Source organism: Trifolium pratense, linkage group LG3 (assembly GCF_020283565.1).
Source record: "Trifolium pratense cultivar HEN17-A07 linkage group LG3, ARS_RC_1.1, whole genome shotgun sequence".
NCBI classification, from domain to species: domain Eukaryota; kingdom Viridiplantae; phylum Streptophyta; class Magnoliopsida; order Fabales; family Fabaceae; genus Trifolium; species Trifolium pratense.
In genome coordinates this window covers 25,926,071-25,947,947 of record NC_060061.1, presented here as the reverse complement: position 1 = coordinate 25,947,947, position 21,877 = coordinate 25,926,071, and the positions used below count along the sequence as shown (strand labels likewise).

General features: G+C 30.3%; 2 protein-coding genes across 2 annotated transcripts; both read right to left on the bottom strand.

The window, feature by feature from the left end:
* Nucleotides 1-4,274: 4,274 nt before the first annotated feature.
* LOC123917671 (phenylacetaldehyde reductase-like) lies at nucleotides 4,275-8,062 on the bottom strand. The gene is made up of 6 exons (XM_045969447.1): nucleotides 7,591-8,062; nucleotides 7,346-7,515; nucleotides 6,479-6,670; nucleotides 5,306-5,468; nucleotides 4,850-5,036; nucleotides 4,275-4,669 (listed from the first exon to the last, which is right to left on the bottom strand). Exons 1-6 carry the CDS (start codon nucleotides 7,709-7,711, stop codon nucleotides 4,525-4,527), a joined length of 978 nt encoding a protein of 325 aa, XP_045825403.1. The 5' UTR covers nucleotides 7,712-8,062; the 3' UTR covers nucleotides 4,275-4,524.
* Nucleotides 8,063-9,746: 1,684 nt separating this feature from the next.
* Nucleotides 9,747-12,635, bottom strand: LOC123917670 (phenylacetaldehyde reductase-like). The gene is made up of 6 exons (XM_045969446.1): nucleotides 11,995-12,635; nucleotides 11,707-11,876; nucleotides 10,797-10,988; nucleotides 10,538-10,700; nucleotides 10,126-10,312; nucleotides 9,747-9,958 (listed from the first exon to the last, which is right to left on the bottom strand). The coding sequence occupies exons 1-6, from the start codon at nucleotides 12,113-12,115 to the stop codon at nucleotides 9,814-9,816; spliced, it is 978 nt and encodes a 325-aa protein (XP_045825402.1). The 5' UTR covers nucleotides 12,116-12,635; the 3' UTR covers nucleotides 9,747-9,813.
* Between the last annotated feature and the right edge of the window lie 9,242 nt (nucleotides 12,636-21,877).

Below are 21,877 nucleotides of genomic sequence, written 5' to 3'. Positions count from 1 at the left end.
AATATAAATTCCTTTATAAAAGATACATTTTTCCAATCTAAATACATGAGTCATGAATGACTCTATATACTATATACAACCTTCTTTCTCGTGTCACAATCAGAGCAGAGCTTCACCAAAGACTCGAACAACGAAACACACATATCCTGTAAAATCTGGACCCCCAACGGTCCAACACATAACACATAAAAGAGAGTTAGAAGTCATACTCAAATAATATACAAGTGTAAGTAAACGATACTTAAACACTTCATCACAAATCATGCATAATCTAACTCATGCATATAGTTCATTAATCACATCTAATTAGGAGTTATAACCTAATTGTACTCATACTTCATTTATAAGCATACATCATTATCTTCATTTAATTATAAACTACACAAGGTTATAATCAAATATCAATCATAATTCACAAGATATTGAAGCCAATTACATTTAAAATCATCGGACAATTATCACAAATTCCAAACATATGTGTCACATATCAAATATCAAATAATGTACACATATCCTAATGCAATCTAATGCCACAATCTTCATGCTATGTCCCCTAGACATATCTAATGCATGTGATATCATCTTCTTTGTTAGAGTATCTCACCTCTAATATCCTTCTTTATCGGATAAATATAATCCGATATCCTTCTTTATTGGAATATCCAATATCACATATATTCATGAATGCATGTATGTATTTCATGAATTCACTCACAATCATTTTAATTAGCATTAAGCTCTTCTTTTACTAATGTGGAACACTATCCAACATTACTTCTTTATTAAGATAACACTATACCTTAATATCCTTCTTTATTAGAATAACATAATTCTAATATCCTTCTTTATTAAGTTGATTAACACCTTAATATACTTCTTTGACATTTAAACAAACATCATCAACACAATCAACAACAATTATATTCCAAAACAAGATACACACACATAATCCAATTGCATACATCATCACAAAAGCATAAGATTAAGTCATATTCCCAACACATATTCATGACCATCACAATCATATTTATTCTCTAAGATTACTCAATTAATCTCATACAATATGTTCATTATCCATATTATAAGCATATATGTCTATTACAACAATTAACATACATAATAGGGTAAATGATCATTTACCCCCCCGCAAAATAAGCAAATTTTCGTTTACCCCCCTATGCAGATTTTTTTTCTGTTTACCCCCCTGCAAAAAATAGATTCACTCATTTTGCCCCCTGTGTGTACAGCAGGACATGTGATTGTGCAAATTTGCTGACGTGGCTTGTACACGTGGAAAAAAACATTTATATTTATTTTTAAATTCCATGTCAGATAATATTTTTTTCAAAAACAAAAACTTTTCCTACAAAATTAATAAAACGAATTTTTTTTCCAAAATTAAAAGAAAATCCTACAAATAAATTTTTTTTCCCTACAAAATTTTTAAAAATTCCTACAAATAGTTTTTTTTCGTACAAAATTATTATTTTTTTCCTAAAATAAAAAAACAAATTTTCATATTTTTCTCCCAAATAAAGTTTATTTTCAAAATAAAGATTTTAAAAATTTATTTTCAAATCTTTTTGGTTTAAAAAAAACAGAATCTTCGCCGGTTTGCTTCCACCGTCGTGATCATATTCGTCATCGTCTTCTTCAATCACCGGAATTGTCTTCTGCTTCTTCTATTTTTCTAGTTCTAGGGAAAATGATTTTGGTATAAGAGGAAAACTCGAATAAAACTTCTTTTTCTATTTTTTTTAATTCAAAGAGATTAACAAAAAAATAATGTTTTGTTTTTAAAAAATAAAGATCATCTTTTTTTAATTCAAAAAGATTTGAAAATAAATCTTTAAAATTTTTATTTTGAAAATAAACTTTATTTTGGAGTAAATATTTATTTTGGGAGCAAAATAAGAAAATTCATTTTTTTTGTTGGAAATTTTTTAAAATTCTTTGCAGGAAAAAAAAAATATTTTTTTTGCAGGAAATTTTTTAAAAAATTTATTTGTAGGATTTTTTTGGGAAAAAAAAAAGAAAATCCATTTTTTTTATTTTGTAGGAATGTTTTTATTAAAAAAAATATATTATCTGACGTGGAAATTAAAAAATAAATATTAATTATTTTTTCCACGTGTACAAGCCATGTCAGCAGATTTGCACATTCACATGTCATGTTGTACACACGGGGGGCAAAATGAGTGAATCTATTTTTTGTAGGGGGGGTAAACAGAAAAAAAAATCTGCATAGGGGGGTAAACGAAAATTTGCTTATTTTGCAGGGGGTAAATGATCATTTACCCTACATAATATAACATGTTAGAACCCTCAAAGCCATTCAAATTTCAAAACAGCAAAGTGTTGTGCTGTCACGGTGGCTTAGCGAGCCGTAGCGAACCTGTTCGCTGAGCGAAGGCCTGGCGAGCCGTAGCGAACCACACCAGTGGGACACTGGCTCCTGGCGAGCCGTAGCGAACGGTTCTTGTCAGGAATGCTCAAAACTCACGTTTTTCACTCCAAATCACCCAAAAATCCCATTTTTCATGTTATAAACCCCAAATGAGTTTGTATTCAAGTGCAACAAACATATCTAAACACAAAAGGACGGTTTATTTCACCGATCTACAACATATACATCGAAAAAGTAAAGATTTACCACTTTTACTCAAAACTCTCAAGAACACAAAGTTCTTGAGTTCAAACATCTATAAATTCCGTTTTTACCCATTAAATTCGTTCATACATCATGATAAGAGCATATTAAACATGTTATGAACCTTAGATTCGATTTCCATTAAGAAAACTCATCTAAACTAAAACGAAAATGGGGTGGAGAAAGTTCGGGTAAGGAGAAATCGACATTATCCCCTTTCTCGTATCACCCACAAATATGAAATATACTCTCTTACCTGGATTCGAAGAAAAACTCGAAGATTGCTCTTGAATCCCTTCACTTTCTCTATGCCCTAGCTCCTCTTCTCTTCCTTCTCTCTAACCTCTCACAAGAACATGAAAAATGAAATGTTCCCTCTCCCTCTTAGGCCATATGGCGCCCCCTCACAAGTCCACAAGGCCCATTGGGCCTCAAGCCCAATAACTTGATCCAACACGCGTTAACTCACTACTCGCTTAATAACTAAAGCATTCGATAAATAACTAAAGTTATTAACTTACTTAAAAGCCACGTCACCAAATAAATAAACATTCACATAGTGAATAATAAATTTGGGTCGTTACAGGGGGTGTTGGTTTGGACCCTTGGAGTATGCTCCTCTCAAGGTCTCAGGTTCGATTCCCACCGGTGTCAATTTCGGTGAGCTAAGTCCGTACAGAGCAAAAAAAAAAAAACTCTGGCTTTAAATGGGATCCCCGCAAGTGGGCGGTGGAATTGGTTCCCTTGAATTAGTCGCTCCTAAGGTTAGATACCAAGTTTAAAAACAAAACGACACAATATATTTGGTAAATGAAGAAATCGAAAGCATAGGCACATAATTGACCCAATAATTTTAAATATTTGAGATATTATGAAAATAACCTTTCACATGTAATAAAAGGGTCGGCCTTGACGGAATGCAAGATGTCCTACTTGGTCGGGCCTCCATTTTTTATGGGCCTAAAAAATATAATTTATATGGTATAGTAGGTCTCTTAAAAAACAAGATGATTCAAACTATTAAATAAAAAGTCCTAATATTTTTTAATCTATTTTTGTTGGTCCAATCTAAAATGGTTAGGTTCATGTTTTAGAATAAAATAAAATGAATAAAAAAAAGTTTTCCTTGTCTCAAAACACAAACAAAACACGTGTAACTTTTCTTTCTTCCTTTCATCGCTAGAAAGAAGACTTTTTTTTTTATTAATGAGTCCACCTTTAATATTTGAGGCCGAGCCTCTAAATTGTCGGGACCGCCCCTGAATAAAATCATAAATATAAACTTAAATGCGTCTTTTTATTTTGGTTACCATGATGATATTACTAAGATGACTAATCTCTATCGGGAAACTTGTGAGGATACACAAGGTGGATCGTTCTCTCATCCCAACTGAATTTTCTCAATACGCATGAGAATAAAGTCGAACCCCAGACCGCATGCTTAAAGGGACCAAGACCGTTACCACTTGAACTAATTCATTGTGAGTAACTTAAATGCGTCCTTAATTAGTTAATTTAATCTTCAAATAGTTTTTTTTTGACACACTTAAAATAATTTTTTTACTGTTTATTAATTTGGTCTATACAATTAATAGAAAAAAGACATCTGAGGTTAGTAATTTTAATAAAATCATACTATAACAAAATTAATGACAATACATTGCAAAGAGAAGTCATATATGTAAAAAAATCAAAATTGAACCAACTTGCTTGACGCAGTACTAAACTAAGCCATATTTCATTAAATCAAACACAAGATATGAAAGGTATAGATCAACATTAGTAACTCATATCCTTAAGTTCTGAAACCAAGTTCAACCAAAACGTGATTAGTATTATCAACATATATTTTACTCAATGATGTATCACACAAATTAGAAGTTAACAAACTCTTTTTCTTTAAAACTTTCTATGATCTCTTTGAGGCTCACTTCTAAGGGAATAAACTCAATTCCCAATGTCTTTGCCTTTTCTTTGGAAATCTGAAATGTTTGCATAAAAGGCTTATCGTCCGCGCACCTGATAACATAGTTCACAAATTGGATTTAAGCATATATAATCCAGCCACATTTCTAACAAAAATCTTCTTTTCAGATTTATTGAATGAATCATATATTTAGTCTATATTTTAAGTTAAATACATCAATTATTCAATAATTTAAAAATGTATTAATTTATTAACTAAATAACCAAACTTACTTGTTTGGAATTTGTAGTGTAGGGTACATATTACGCAAAATGTTACTAAGTTGAGAGAAATGCATGACTGTTTCAGCCAAACAATATCTTCCACTAGCTGAAGCATCCTCATATGCTTTAATATGGGCATTTGCAACATCCTTCACATTAATCCATCCAAAAGTAGCATTCTTAAATGTTTCTGAACCTGTATCAATGGAATGAACCAATAAAATTTAAATTCAAATCAAATATGTTTGGTTCTTTTTACTCTAAAAGTAAACCTCAGCCAAAAACATTGCAATATATATACAGGGGATCGGGTTTGAACTCCGGTCATCCCACTTATCCACTTTAAGGGTAAAATTTTTATTCACTAGGCTACTTGACAAAAGAAAAAAACAAATTTGATGAAAATTTATTTTAAATTTTTCAACTAAATGGAAAAATTAAGTTTTATCTGCAATTTGAAGTTACCATTTATTAAGTCCAAAATTAAGGAGGAACTTCCATTAAGCTCTGGTTGCAAGAGAGGCCCTATTGTCACTGCTGGATTCATAACAACGTAGTCAATGTTGTTTTCTGTTAGAAATTTTGTAGCAACTTCCTCAGCTGAAGTCTTTGCATATTGTAACCACATCTAGAATATATAACAAAATTTTAGAAAGAGTAAGCAATGAGTATGTATGATATTTATGTGACATTTTCTGTCTGTCTAGTCAACCATTGGAAACATAAAAAACGTAGGGGACTAAAACATAATAAAAAAAATATAAGGACTTTTTTAAAAACTTGCCGAAATGTAAGGATTAAAAACATATTTAACCTTTTTAGAAATACACACTCAAATAAAGTTGTGGGAAATTATAGGCAAAACATTGACTTTTTTATGTAGGTTGAACGAAAATTTGATGGATTGACAATTGATTTTGATATCAGGTTGTTTGATAAGAGATGACACTTCTTCTCGTATACTCTAATTGCTTAAAGCAGAAGTCTTAAGCCTCCCATATGTTTATCGAACAACTGAGCTTGGAACAATTAAGATGAAATTCAAGTTCGACATGTTAGATTGTAATATCATAACTAGAAGTTTAGTTTGTTAGATTGAATAAAGTTGGTTACAACTAACTAAGTGAGTTGTTTACAACCAAGTTAGTTAGTTTGTTACTTGCTTTCAAAGCAAGTGTGCTTTTAGATTGTATAAATAAGGATCATGTGTACCACTTGTAATACAACTTTTACATGGCCTAGTAGTGGAAGAATAAAAATTTTCTTTTCTCTTCATTAGCAATCTCGAGTATTCTTCTTCTTCTTCATTCGAAGTTCACTCATCTATTTTAAAGCACAGTTGCTCGAAACAGAGTTCATGCTCATAAACTTGCCTTGAGCCTATGCAAATTGTGTCGTGTGTGTGTTTGATGCTTCTTTATGCGCCAACATGACATTGTGAATGAAGAATAATTTAATCAAATGACTAATATGAATATGAATCTATTATTTTATATTTTAGAATTTCAGAAGTATTATTTTATCTTCTTATTTTTACAACTCTTGAATAGAGTTTTTTCCGAGAAAAAAACTCATGTAGTGGCTTATATTCCGGACCGAAAAAAGTATATAGAAGTCATGTGACACATCGCATAGTACCTTTTTTCCCCATAAGAAATCTTGATTTGAAAACCATGTCTCATCAACTACAACTTCAGGGGTTTTAGGTCTTCCATTATATATAGCTGATGCAATTGAAGAAGTGAAAACAACTCGTTTCACATATGGTGATTTTGCACATGACTTAACAACATTAAGAGCTCCCTTCACTGTAGGATCAATTAACTCTGTCTGAAATAAGGAAAAACAAAACATTCAAAAGTCAATAAATAGGAAAGTGCACCCTTATGATAATGTCTAATAATCACATTCTCATCAAATTGCACATGTATGTTTCTCCTTAATCATAATTTGACTTGTCATTTGACCACACAAATCATCAATAAGACATGACAATAAATTTTATACAAGGAATACCTAACTAAACTCTGAAATATCGGAGTATTCACTTTAATTTTAATTTTACAATGTGTAGTGAGAATTCAATTTTCATTCGTGAAGGATTTTAGATAAACTATATATTGTTGGATAGAGCCGCTATCAATTAATTAAGCTAATTGTCTAACAAAATTCCAATTGTCTAACATAGTGTTAAGAGTCCTGCATCTTGTGACATGGTTTTAAAACTAAAATTCGGAAAATTTATAATGACTAAAAACGTTTCTTTTTTAAGAAGTTAAATTAGTCCACTCAAATTGGCACCAGAGATATAAAGAGCCGAACTTGAGACTTTAAGGAGGAGCACACTCACAAGTCACAAAACCAATATCAGCAGACCAACCCAAGATAATGAGTAAAAACTTATTTAATACTATAAACTTTTAATGCAACAATAAATTCAATGTAATGATTTATTTTCGCTAAAATGTTGTTGAGCAGCGTAAGATATCAATGTAATGAACCAACCTGAGGATCGTCGACATCGAAAACAGCCGGTGAAGCAGTATGAAAGACACCATGACACCCTTGAATAACAGAGTCAAAGGAACCCTCTTCTAGTAAATCTGCTTTGAAGAGTTGCAAATTTTCCTTTGCACCATCAAGCTTGAGCAAGTGATCAACCTTATTGGGATTATCTATAGATATGAAAATTCAAATTAATAACAAAAACTTGAGACAAAGAGAAATTAAGACAGACATGTACTACTGACTTAGATCACGAACTGTTGCTCTAACAGTGTAACCACGTTGGAGAAGAAACTTGACAAGCCATGAAGCAATATAGCCAGAAGCACCAGTTACACAAACAACCTTTCCTTCACCACTATTCATTATTCTCTCAATTTCTTTCTTTCTTTCTTATCAATAGGATAGGATTCATTCTCATAGAAGACTTTATATTTAAATTTAAATAAACTCAAGTGCACAAAATGGGATTATGGGACCCCATATATTGACATAATAATGTAGAATGTTGAATTTTTTGAGCCATGGTAAAGAAATAAAGCGCCGGTCAAAGTAAGGAATTGGATTAGTTTTGGTCATCTTTCTTTTCTTTTTTTTTTTGGAAAAGAAAAATTTATTAAGAACTAAGAAGTGAATTGGGCATAAGGTGTGCTAAATTCGCTACACATAACAAGGGATCGTTTGGCCCAACTTTTTTTTAAAGCTTATGCAATTTTTATATACTCCCTCCATACCAAAATATATGTCATTTTGGGGAAAAAAATTGTATACAATATATGTCGCTTTATATTACCGATGAAACATTTTATATACCCTTAATTATTTATGACTCTATTGTTGGAATTAATTTAATAATCATATAAATCATGTTCAACAATAAAGATTAAATCCATAATCTTACTTTAGTGCGGAAGCCTAATGAACATGAACATGTATATAAAACAGGATCTACGACATGTTGATTTATCATTAGATGTATTAACCGTAGAGTCTCTCGGTAGTAACCTGAAACATAAAAGAGAGAGGCGGACGACGAGCATCCGTTGGCTTGTGGTTCTTCCTCAACCAGGACTCCTTATGCCTTTAGGACTCTTCAGATGGGGAGAAGAGTCGATATGCGGTGTGTCCGACATAATGGGGACCATAGCCTATATATAGTGTGATGGCCAATTAGGGTTCCCATTATTCCGAAATGGGTCATCCTGACATCAACTCATATTGAGCCCATATCCAATTAATTAATTAATTCTAAATAGAAATCTAATTAGCCTTTTACTTTATTTGATCACTTAATCAATTAAGGCTCCTAATTGATAAATAGCTAATATAATTATATATAAAGATATTTGCCCACATAATATTATTGGAATATTATAAAATATTCCAACATCTATCTTCTTTCAATTCTTCAATTTATTTTTTTCATATCATAAATAAAGGACAATTTTGTAAATCAACTCATAATCTCTCTTTTCCATACAACATTAATTGTTTTTCTTAATATGTGTAAAAGTGTCAAAGCAACATATATTGTGGTATGGAGGGAGTATTATTATTATAAGTTTGTCAAGTTAGTTTATGATAAAATAGCTTATAAAATTATAATTTTCACTAGTGTGAATTTATAAAATAGCATAAAACCTAATTTATATTGCATAAGCTGTTTGCATAAGATCTAAAAAAATCTGGGCCAAACGAGCCCCAAGTCTGATGCAGAGAAAGCACCAATAAGAGCACGGCTTTGGATCCTATCCAATTTTCCCTCATGTTTTCTTTCATTTTTCTTAATTCAAGGGTTGATTTTCCCTCTTTTTATTCTTTGTAATTTACCAACCTTTAGATTAAGAAAAATGAGAGAAAACATGAGGAAAAATTGGAGAGATCCAAATCTATAAGAGCACCGTCCTCCCTTTGAGCAATGAACTGAAACTGAACCAACACTAAGCCTATACTATGCAACTATGATACTCCCTCCGTCCCAAATTGAGTGATCCAGTTGACTGTTGGATACTATTCACACATTTTTGTTTGATCATATTTTTTTTGCTAATATATGAAAATAAACATTAACATATTAGATGTTATTAGATTTGTCTCGATAAATATTTTCAAAATATCAACTTTTTATAATTTTTATTATCATATCATTAAAGATATTAATCGTCAAAGTTATGCATCAGCATGCGTGAAGAAGTGAACTGTGTCACTCACATGGAGGGAGTACAAACAAGCATTAAACCAGGTAATAGAAATAGCAATACGCATGTTGACTGCCGTTGTAAGAGAAGCTAAGGCAAGTCAATGAAATTAGAGAAGCCCTATCAGCAGAACTTAGAACCCGATTCTACTGGAGAACTAATCTAAAAATCCACATATGATCTCAGCGCAGCAGATAACTATATTAGCAGCAAACAAAACAAATCTTCATTACGATTAACAACTTATTTTCCTAAACGAAGTATCACAAATTAGAAGTTAACAAACTTTTTTTCTTTGAAACTTTCTATGATCTCTTTGAGGCTCACTTCCAGTGGAATAAATTCAATTCCTAATTTCTTTGCCTTTTCTTTCGAAACTTGAAATGTTTGCATCAAAGGTTTATCGTCTGCACACCTGATCACATAGTTCATACCGAAAATATTAGTTATCAAATTTAGAAGTTGTAGAAGAAATCCTAAAGTAATTTTGCATATTATAAGGACTAATTTGAGGATATAATTAAACTGTAAGTGAAGAATAATTTTTAAAAAAATTGTAATTAATTGATTAATCAAACTTACTTATCTGGAATTTGTAATGTCGGGTACATGTGCCTCAAAATTTTTGAAAGATCGGAGAAATGTATCACTCTTTCACACAAACAATATCTTCCGCTAGCCGAAGCATCCTCGTATGCCTGAATATGAGCGTTTGCAACATTTTTCACATTGATCCATCCAAAAGCAGCATTCATAAATGTTTCTGAACCTGCCTCAAACATTTGAGTCAAAAAGTTTAAAGTGGAGTTAAATTATCTTTGAATTTTATATTACCATAGTTAGAAATCCCAGTTTGTAACTGTAATTGAGGTTAGAAAATTAAAGTTTTAGAGGTTTCTTCAACAACATCGCAACTACAATTGCGGCTACAAGTTGTAGATGATATATTATTGTTTGTTGAAGAAAAAAGCGTCACCAACAAATAGAAGTATACCATTTATTAAGTCAAGAAGTAAAGTGGAAGTTTCATTAATTTCAGGTTGCAAGAGAGGCCCTATCGACACTGCTGGATTCATAACAACATAGTCAATGTTGTTTTCTGTTAGAAATTTTGTGGCAGCTTCCTCAGCTGAAGTCTTTGCAAATTGATACCACATCTGAAATATATATATATATATATTAGTATAAATCAAATGTTCTACTTGCATTATCTTCAAGTTGATGGAAAATGGGCACATCACATAGTATAGTACCTTATTTTCTCTTAAGAAATCTGAATTTGAAAACCATGTCTCATCAACTACAACTTCTGGAGTTCGAGGTTTTCCATTATATAAAGACGCGGCAATGGAAGAAGTTAAAACAACTCGTTTCACGGATGGTGATTTCGCACATGACTTAAGAACATTAAGAGTTCCTTTCACGGCAGGATCAATTAATTGTGTCTGAAATAAGGAAAACACAACATTCAAAAGTCAATAAACACAAAGCAGGCCTATTTTGCATATTGACAAACATATTTTTATCATGATGCAAATAAGGATCTTATCAAATTGAACATATAAGATATTTGCTTCTCTTTAATCATAATTTGACTTGTGTAACATATATATTGTTAGAAATGTGTTGAGATATATCAAGTGTGAATTAAGAGTATCCTCTTTTGGTCCAACGATGGTATCAGAGCCCAGTTGGAGGAGCAATAAGTGAGTGGTGATGGATTATGGACGAGACTCACATGTGTGCGGAGATGTTGATAATCATATAAGTGAGATGATCCATATATAAACTCAATGCCTTAAGGTTTCGGGTAAAAGTGTGATGTTAAAAGTCACTAGTGTGGTTATTCATAGCTCAGTGAGGCCCCCCTCTTTACCCAACAAAGCATATATGTTTAATTTGATGAGATGCCTATTTGACATACTAGAATACTATCTCAAAAGCTATAACTAATTTTAACAATGTCCTTCCTAAGGAAATAAAGTTTTACATTAATAATGTCATTTTCGGTCGTTGTTACTCAAAGAAGCTCAGATGCATGAAACGATAAATTCGATACAACATATATACAAAAATTCATAAAACTCAAAATATGATACAACCAAAATTCGTTAACAAAATAATCCATGTATATATAATAATAATACTTAACGAGAAAGTGACCTGAGGGTCGTCGAAAACGAAATGAACAGGTGAAGCAGTGTGAAAGACACCATGACATCCTTGAATAACAGAGTCAAATGAACCTTCTTCTAGTAAATCTGCCTTAAAGAATTGCAATCTTTCCTTTGCACCATCAAGTTTAAGCAAGTGATCAACCTTATTAGGATTACCTATAATATAAATAAAATAAATCACTAATACTAATTAACAAAATTAAATGACAACCAAATAAACTAAAAATTTAACCAAGAAGTAATTAATTATTAAGTGGCAGTTATTACTACTAACTTGGATCACGAACAGTGGCTCTAACAGTGTAACCACGTTGAAGGAGAAATTTGACAAGCCATGAAGCAATATAACCGGAAGCACCAGTTACACACACTACTTTGCCTTCACCGTTCTTCATCCTCTAAATTTCCTTTTCTTACAAATGATTGAATAGATAGATGGTTAATACTTAAGGCACATATACATCAGGGCGGACCCAAACACAAATAATTGGTGGGGGCTAAAAAAGTTATGCCTCATTGAAAAAGAAAAAAATTAATCATGATAATTCAGCTAAACAATAAATAATATATGAGATTATTGCTAATACAATATGTATGTATATAAAAAAGAACAGCAACAAATCTAAAAATTTCTATTCAAAAAAATCAACCAACAAAATTATATTGAAAAAATCACAAAATTTCTATTAAAAAAAGAAAAGAAAGGAAAGTACTATAACTATTAATCACTGTTGTTTGATGTTTCATGAGATCCTACTTTAAACCACAGTATATAGAACCCAAAATTATCCTAATTTATAGTTTATCTATATAACTTAAAATAATATTTCCCGCATAATGTAAGACTTGAAGTCATGGATAATAAATTATGACTTGTATGCACTATGCCTCACCAACCAACCTATCTCACCAACCAACCTATCTCATTGCATTGCTTCTTATCCATTTGTTGGGACCTGGATTCCCTACAGTAAATTTTTAACACAGTTTCCTGCTGTAGTTAATTTGGACCATTCATTTATAATCGGACGGTACACATTTTAAACACAGTTTTCTAAATTAAACAATCTGAACCGTCAATTCAGATCGGATGGTGCAGATCTGTTACAGCAAGGTGCTGTTACAACATCAATTCCGTTTCCCATTTGTTGTTGTACATTTTAGATTCTGTATGTACTCATAGCGATTACTATTCCACAATAATCGTGCATTTGAAAATTTTACATAAATTAAAAAAAAAATGATAATTTGACACATAGGTTTTCCTTTAAAACCAATTTTTTTATTAAAAAATTAAATTAATATTATATTAAAAATTAAAATAAGTTGGTCATTTTAAGACAATTTTTTTATTTTACAAATAGGTTTTCATTTTAAGATAAAGAGAGTATTTAATTATTTTAAAGCAAACAAAAAAAAACCATAATTTCACTTATGAAGTATACCCAACAAAGATTGACTCTTAATAAGTTTATTTTTTATTTTTGTTAACTCTCTGATTCCTAGAAAAAAGGGTCCTAGTAATCGGAAATTTACTCTTTTTTTTGGTTAACTCTCCGATTTCTTTGGTTAAGAATATTAGTAGGTTGATTGAGCTTGAATATTGGAAAGTTATAAATTATGATATCCCATTCATATAGAGAAGAGAATAAATGTGCAGATGCTTTCGCTAATATGGGTCGCTCTTAGGTTATACTTAGAGGTGGGAACAGGCCAGGCCGGCCTACATGGCCTTAAGGCCTAGCCTACATAGGCTCAGGTCAGGCCAGCCTATTTCTTTAAATAGAGCAGGCCAATGCTTTTTTATAAGCCTATTTAAGTTAACATGAATAATATTTTTATTACAATTATTATTTATATATTAAAATTTATACTTTGATTAAATTATAAATCTATTAACTTTTTAAGTAATTTAAGTTTATTAATCTACATTAGTTTTTAACATATATAAATGTATTATTATAAACTAGAATTGAAATATGATGACATATATAGTCAAATTCTCTAAAATATCAAATGGAACATTATTTTATTAGTTCATAAGTATATTTCAAAATAAATATAATTATTTATTTAAATATGTTCATATGAAATAGGCTTTTAAACAGGCTAACAGGCCACATCAGACTTTCAAAAGGCCAGGCTCAGGCCTAGAATTTAAGCCTATGATAGGCCACATGCCAGGCTCAGACCTTCGATTTTTTGACAGGCCAGGCTCAGGCTTGGCAAAGCCTAGCTCGGCCTAGCCTATTCCCACCTCTAGTTATACTCCCTTTATCCCAATTTTTTGGTCTTTTTAGCTTTTTAGTTTTGTCCCAAAATTTTGGTCTTCTTAAGAAATCAAGGCACAATTAATGATACTTTACCATTTATACCTTACAAAAACTAAAACATTCATCAAATGAATTTTCTCTTTTTTAATAAAGTAAGGGTAAAAATGATTTAACTTATCAATCTTTATTATTTCTTAATCCAATCCACGTGCAAAACTTTAAAAGGACTAAAGTTTTGAGACGAAGTACTATTAACTTCTTTGAAAATTGTCCGAGCCAAATTCGGTTCCTTAATTAATTTTCGTTTCTCTTTAAGTCTTTTATTATGCCCCTATTAGCAATGCATGATGGCCCTTTTGGTTAATTTTAATTTGTAATCTTAACCGTATAAAGTAGATCAATATCGTAGCTGATCCATCATAGACTTCACTAATTGTTTTAATTTTAATTGATTGATTTTGTTCGTTAGAAAACGAATCATTGGATCATATTTGTCTAAATTATCTTATTGTGAACTATCACAACCTAACTTTATTCAACTTTTCTTCATCTTGCTCCTTCCATCCTTCTCCATCTTCTTCACTGTCTTTATCAACTTGATGAAGAAACCCAGAAAAAATACAAAAACATCACTATTTTAGATTTTGGATCTAAGATTGGGGTTGTTGTTATGATGTCAAATACATGGATTTTTCTTCTCTGTCAAGATTGATTCCGGTTTGCAAGATTGTTTTCATCTATGGTAGTAGGGATCAAGATCAACACAAATATTTATTTATGTAGATATAAATTGATCTTTGACTTGTCAAAAAAAAAAATTATATTTTATTGGATAAAAGGAAAAGTAGGATAAAAAAGAGGGGAGACGGGAGACCAAGCTAAAATCCTCGGCAAAAAATACAAAAAACCAAACTATTAATCATATCTGAAATAAGAAAAACATAACCTATTCTTAGTTAGATATATTGTTGCTGGAAACTAATTAACCGAAAGCGTGTAATAATTGAATTAAGGAATTATCCACAAATATTGCGCAGTTCTCCAAAATACAGCCAGTTCTTCTCAATGATATACATGTCGGGACTAATAAGGTTGGTAACTCAGACACACTAATTAAAACTTAATTGTGAAGGCTATGTGAAAAGAAACAATCATGAGCCAAGTGAGTATTCTACACATTCGATCTGTTTTTTCTCTTGCTCAATCTCAGTTAAATATATCACACACATAGGATAGCTATGTTAATATAGTGATTCTTTTGTTAAAATACCGTTACATAATAATGAGTATAAATAAATAAAGGTAATGATAACAATTAATTAATTGAGAAATTTAAGGGTGATGATGCTATAAAATTAGTGCACGTTAAGTGACTAGGTAAGCCAATTTACCACATTTTCTTTAAGTTTTAAAATTTTCTAAAATAAAATCAATTAAAAATAAGTAGAGAAATAATTGTGAAACACATTATAATCCAAACTTTTGAAATATACTCAAAAATATCCAACAAGATCTTCCCTAATTTCTATAGGAGTAGATGTCCGTGAAGTCTTGCAAGAATATTAGAAAACTTGTCTACACAATGACAATGATATCTTCTGCATATAAGGCATTAGCAAACAAAGGGGCATATAAGGCAAGAATGACCCCAAATTTTTAGCAAAACAATCAATCATCTCACCTCTACGATTTCTAAAAAGATGAGTGCTAGCAACACATTCTTTAACAAACACACTCTAACACACTCTCTTCTATTGGTTAAAATTTATACGGGTTCCATAAAAGTTATATGGGTCCATATTTTTTTATGAGACCCGTGCGAATTTCAACCAATAAAAGAGAGCGTGTTGAAGTATGTTTGTTAAAGAGTGCGTTGCTAGCATTATTCTTCTAAAAATACCAGAACATATAGCATTACCTGAGTTGCCAAGTGAAGTCCCATCAATATTACATTTATACCTACCAAACAAAGTGGATGCCACAAAACTTCAATGACCCAAGAAGCCCCTTTGATATTTTATATTTTATAATATATTTATTTTATTCTAAATTAAAATAAATTATAACGGGTAAAAATGAGTTATAGATAAAATAATGAGGGTAAAAATGCAGCACTTAACATGTGCACTTGCCTGTTTGGTTCGAGGCAGATGAATGTGAGGGGAGGAGACATGTGATCAGAGGCGTCTATGAGTTTTTGGAGGCTAGCGGCCCTTTAATAATTTTTTTTTAAATCATACTCGATCTAAATCGTAAATAACATTAAAAAAAAATCCGTTGTTATAATTAACATAAAAAAGATTTATAGTCTAATAATAACAACAAAATACATTTTAACAACTTAAAAACGTTTCATTTTTTTATTATATAAATTATGAGCATCTAGATATCCGGGGAAGAAACGACATCCCAACTATGTTGACACCTTGCAACATCCTCGTCGTCTACCCGAAGCTCATATTATTAAAATAAGAAAATAAAAACGTTTCATTCTTCTAGCATTTTTTTTAAGCAAATTTATCAATCAAGTAAGTCTTTATATTGTATGCCCTCCAATAAATGATTCTCAATTGCTATCAATATTAAGTCATTAAATCTTTCTATTTCTATTGGGTCTCACACTATTTGACCTTACAATTTGCGGTGATATAATTAATTTTTACACCCTCTAATTTACTAATACTACTACACATATTTTTTATTTTGAGGCCGTTATTTTTAAGAGGCCCATGACATGGCCCATGTAGCACAAGGTATTTGGCCGCCCCTGCATGTGATGTTAAACCATTCTTATCAGTTATCAACCTAAAATTAATTTACACTAACTATACATGTCGATTAAAATCAATCTTAATTAATCTCATTCTACTCTCATATATTTTTCTCATTCCTAACGTATATTTTCAAGATCCACGCCATCTTATTAAAAAGAAAATCCACCGACCAAAAATCCAAAATTATCTTCCTTTCAAAATAAAATCCACAACCACAAACGGGGCTCGTTTATTAAATCCAATAAATTTTGTTGGAATATTTTTTGATTGCGAAATCTTGTTGGAATATAAAAAATAAAAAACTATTACCTACTTGAGAGTATATCTTAAAATATATTTTATAAATTATAAAATATATTCCTAAGAGATAATTTCAGATGCTTGGATATAATATAAAATATTAAATATATTTTTATATTCTAATTAATATATATATATATATATATATATCAAAATTATGTATTGATATAAACAGTGACGAAACTAGGGGGTGGCTGGGGTGAGCCACGACCACCCCCAAAAAATTGAGAAATTTTGTGTACTATATATATATATATATATATGAGTCAGGATCCGTTGACACCAACTAGTTTGACACCAAATGTTACACCTCTCAATAACGTTTTAACCGATATAAATTTTATAAAATCCACCGTTGGATTGAAAGTTTACATCATATAGATCATTTGTGTAAAATTTCAGACAAATCCAAAATCATTTGATATGCTATTGAGACACATAAAGATTAACGGCATTTAAAAAAATACAAAAACCGTTAATTTTGATGTATCTCAATAACATATCAAATGATTTTGGATTTATTTGAAATTTTACACAAATGATCTATATGATGTAAACTTTCAATCCAACGGTGGATTTTATAAAATTTATATCGGTTAAAACGTTATTGAGAGGTGTAACATTTGGTGTCAAACTAGTTGGTGTCAACGGATCCTGACTCTATATATATATATATATATATATATATATATATATATATATATATATATATATATGTTCGCGCACAATTTTAGCCAAAAAGCACGCGTAGTCCGGTGGTTTTGTCTGATAATGAATCAAGTTAATATGGTGAGCAGCAAGAGTTACTCTTGCTAGCCTTTTTTTTTCTGATTTTTTGTGCTTTTTTTGTTTTAGATATATTTTCTTTTTGTTACAATTTTTTAGATATCTATAAATGTAAACAATGGACAGTTTCTATTTTTTCTTTTCAAAAAGCAACAGAACTATTTTCAAATAAAAATAATTATTTTCTTTTAAGTATATGTGTAATATGGTGAAATATATAATTTTTTAGTGATCAACTTTATTCAAGTTTCTTAAAAAAAATTATGCAAGGTCTAATTTAAAGTAAACAACGATAATTTCAAGTCACTTGACATACATAAAATATTATTTAGGCTATACAATTTATTTATCTCTTATGATCAAATTTGTGTTTTTTATTACTTAATTTTTTGTATGAAATATAATTTTTTATTTAATTTATGTATTATAAATTTTTTAGCAGGCCCCCCGGATTTTAATTCCGGGTTCCGCCGCTGAGTATAAATAAATATATCTATATTTAGCATGCGGAGAGAAAGGAGTACTTGCAGATCTTAACTTCAAGTATGTTGTTGTGGTCCAGGCCTTCATGGTACATCACAGTCCAAGGCACCATAATTCATGGTCCATCATAGTCCAAGGTACATAATGATGCTTGAGACACACACCACCACCAGTTCCAACTTTTACTAATTTGTCCTTAGTGGGGTTTGACGAGGTCTTAGTAATTGAATTAACTTAAAAAATAAAAATTTACTTAAATTATTTATAATAGAATTTTCCAATTTTGTGTATTTAATAGTAGTACTTAATAAACACAATTTCTCTAACCTGATACCTCTTAAGAAATTTTAAACATGTCTCACCAATAACTCTCCATCAATAATTCTACATCTTTATGATATTTTTTTTTTAATAGTTTTACATTTTTATAAATAAGTCACACAAAAATATGTTTTAATGAGAAGAGATGTGCTTAAATAAGAAGGTACTCAAATATGTTTTACCTCCAATAATAATACTTAATAAGTACTCCCTCCGTCCCAAAATATAAGGGAAAATTGGTCAACCAAAATTGATGTATTTAGTCCAAATTCTTAACCAAATACTCCCTCCGTCCCAAAATATAAGGGAAAATTGGTCAACTAAAGTTAATGTATCTAGTCCAAATTTTTAACCAAATACATCAACTTTCTTTGACCAATTTTCCCTTATATTTTGGGACAGAGTAGTACATCAACTTTCTTTGACCAATTTTCCCTTATAATTTGGGACGGAGGGAGTATCACTTCTTATTGAAATAGATGTTATAATTGAAAATGGTCTTGTATGTAAGATTTGAGGCAGGATTACTTATATGATGATAATAATAATAATCTCTAAAATAAAAAAAAAAATCGTGTATTATATATATTAAGAAAATGTGTGAGAAAAATATATTTGTTTGAAATATATGTTTTTTTTTTTTGAAGAAACTAAAATGAGATAAATTACCACATCAGCCTCCTCAGCACAAGATGTGCCAAGGTAGGCTACAAAAGGTTACAAAAAGTCATAGAAAAAGAATAAAAAACAATCATACAAATCTCAAACAAATCATAGGACTAGACCACCAGCTATGGTAGTTATAAGCTAACGTAACATTCGTCGACTTTAACCACCTAAAAGAGAAAAGCTTGATCTTGTCCAACAAAATATGGGGTGTATCTGCTTATCCTGTGATTAAGAAAATGTGTGAGAAAAATATATTTGTTTGAAATATATGTACTAGTATTAGTTTTATATATGTGTATATTCCTATAATTTTGTTTTGAAAAAATATGTATCCGCATAATTATTAATATCATAAGAGAAAAAATATATTATATTTACGTTTTTTAAATGGTACTTTAAATAGACTTATTTTTGTTTTATAAAATAAATAGACTTACTTTTTTTTTACAATGAAAAAAAAAATACACTTACTTTAGTAAAGATATTATAATACACATGATATATTTTGAAAAGGGTCTTAACTCTTTTTTCTTTTTTTTTGTGAAGCAGCAAGGGTCTTATCTTATATGAAGAAACATAGGAATTTTTTTTTTATGAGAGATTAAGGAAAGATGATATATTTTGTCAAAAAAAGAAAAAGGAAAGATGATATTTGAGGAAGAAAAAAAGTTGATTTAAATTTAAACTAAATATATTTTAACTTTTACTTATACTTTATACTTAATATAAGAAGGGGATATTTATTTGTCAAGGAAAAAAAAAGAAGGGAATATTTATGTTCAACCATGGCCCATGACCTAATTTCATAAACAAAAAATGGTCCATGACCTAATTTCATAAAAAAACAATAATGGTCCATGACCTAATTCCAACTTAATTTATCAATATTTTTGCTAAAATGACATTTTTAGAAAGAAAAATAAATAAATATGTATAATTTTGTTTTTGATACACGAGGCTAAAGGAGAGAACAAAAGAAAGAAAAGGAAAATAATTAAAGAAGCTACAATATTAAGAAGAAGGTTTTCGGCCGTGTTAGCTGCGCAGGAGTTTGCCGAAATCCCCGAAGGCAGAGAAACTTGCACCAAAAGATCTATCGAAAGAAACACCAAGGTTAACCATGAAAATTGCAAGATTTTGAAACTTATCATTACAAAATGTTTATAAGAAACGAAAATGTTAGGCTCTGTTTGGATTGATGGTACAAAACGGAATGGAGCGGAATGAAATATAATGGAATGGAGTGGAACGGAGCGGAATGGAACACAAACTCCGTTCCATTGTTTGGATATTAAATAGTGGAATGGAACAAAATTACAACTCCATCGTTTGGAAAGTAAACGGAATGAAATAAATTTTAACATTTTTATTTCAATTTTACCCTTATTTTAAAACATTAAATTATTGACGATAACTTCAATTCACTCAAACTAAACCAACTAAAAAGACTCAAATACTAAAAACATATTGTATAATAACTTTTGAATTTTGATAAATAGGGAACCATAACTTTTCATCATGTTAAGGGTGGACCAAAATTACGACATCACAACATAAAAAATCAGCACCCAATATATACTTCCAGAGTCAAAACAAAACTCCTAAACCAACATCGCAAAATAATAATAATACAGGCCAACCTTATATATATAATACTAAATAAAACTCTAAACTAGGGAAGCGAATTAAAAGCACAAACTGCAACGAAGAAGAAACAGTGAAGAGAAGCACACGCAATATTAATAAAAGAGTTGGGACAAAATTGTAATTGTAATATAATGTGTTCCATTCCATTGGATACACCACAAATTGGGGGGAATTGAAAATTGAAGGAATGGGTGGTATCGGATGGAATGAGTTCCATCTTACTCCATTCCATTCCATTCATTTTTTACAAAACCAAACAATGGAATCTAACACTATTTCATTCCACTCCATTTTATTCTACCAGTTTCCATTAATCCAAACATATAACCTTAGAGAGTCCTCCAAGACAATGATTAAAGAAACAAAAATGCATATAACCTTGAAAGTGCATGCATTTAATGCTTTGGAATTTTTTTTAAAAAAATTTCTACTTAAAATTTTTACTTTGATTTTCATTTTTATTTCTTTAACCTTAATCCGAGAACACTGTTAGCATAATCTTCCTTGAGAGGGTGGGGGCTTAGGGGACGATAATTGGTGTTATTTTTATTCTTTTTAAGTGATTCTTTTAGTGGAATTTATATATAAGAATTATTATGTATCAAATAAACATTGAGTCTTGAACAACTACATTAGTACTGAGTTGGACAACGGTCACATCTTAAACCCAAAATCTTAAGACATTAGGTTTATGGACCATCTTACTTATAAAATATTCAATATCTACTTTTTCATTCGATGTGAGACTAAACTCACACTTCAAATATCAGCATATTACTACAATTCATATATAATAAAGAGCTTAGTAATATCAACATATTACTAAAATTAACGGTTTGCGTTTTTTTTTATATGTCGTTAATCTTTATGTGTCGCAATAGCATATCAAATTATTTTGGATTTG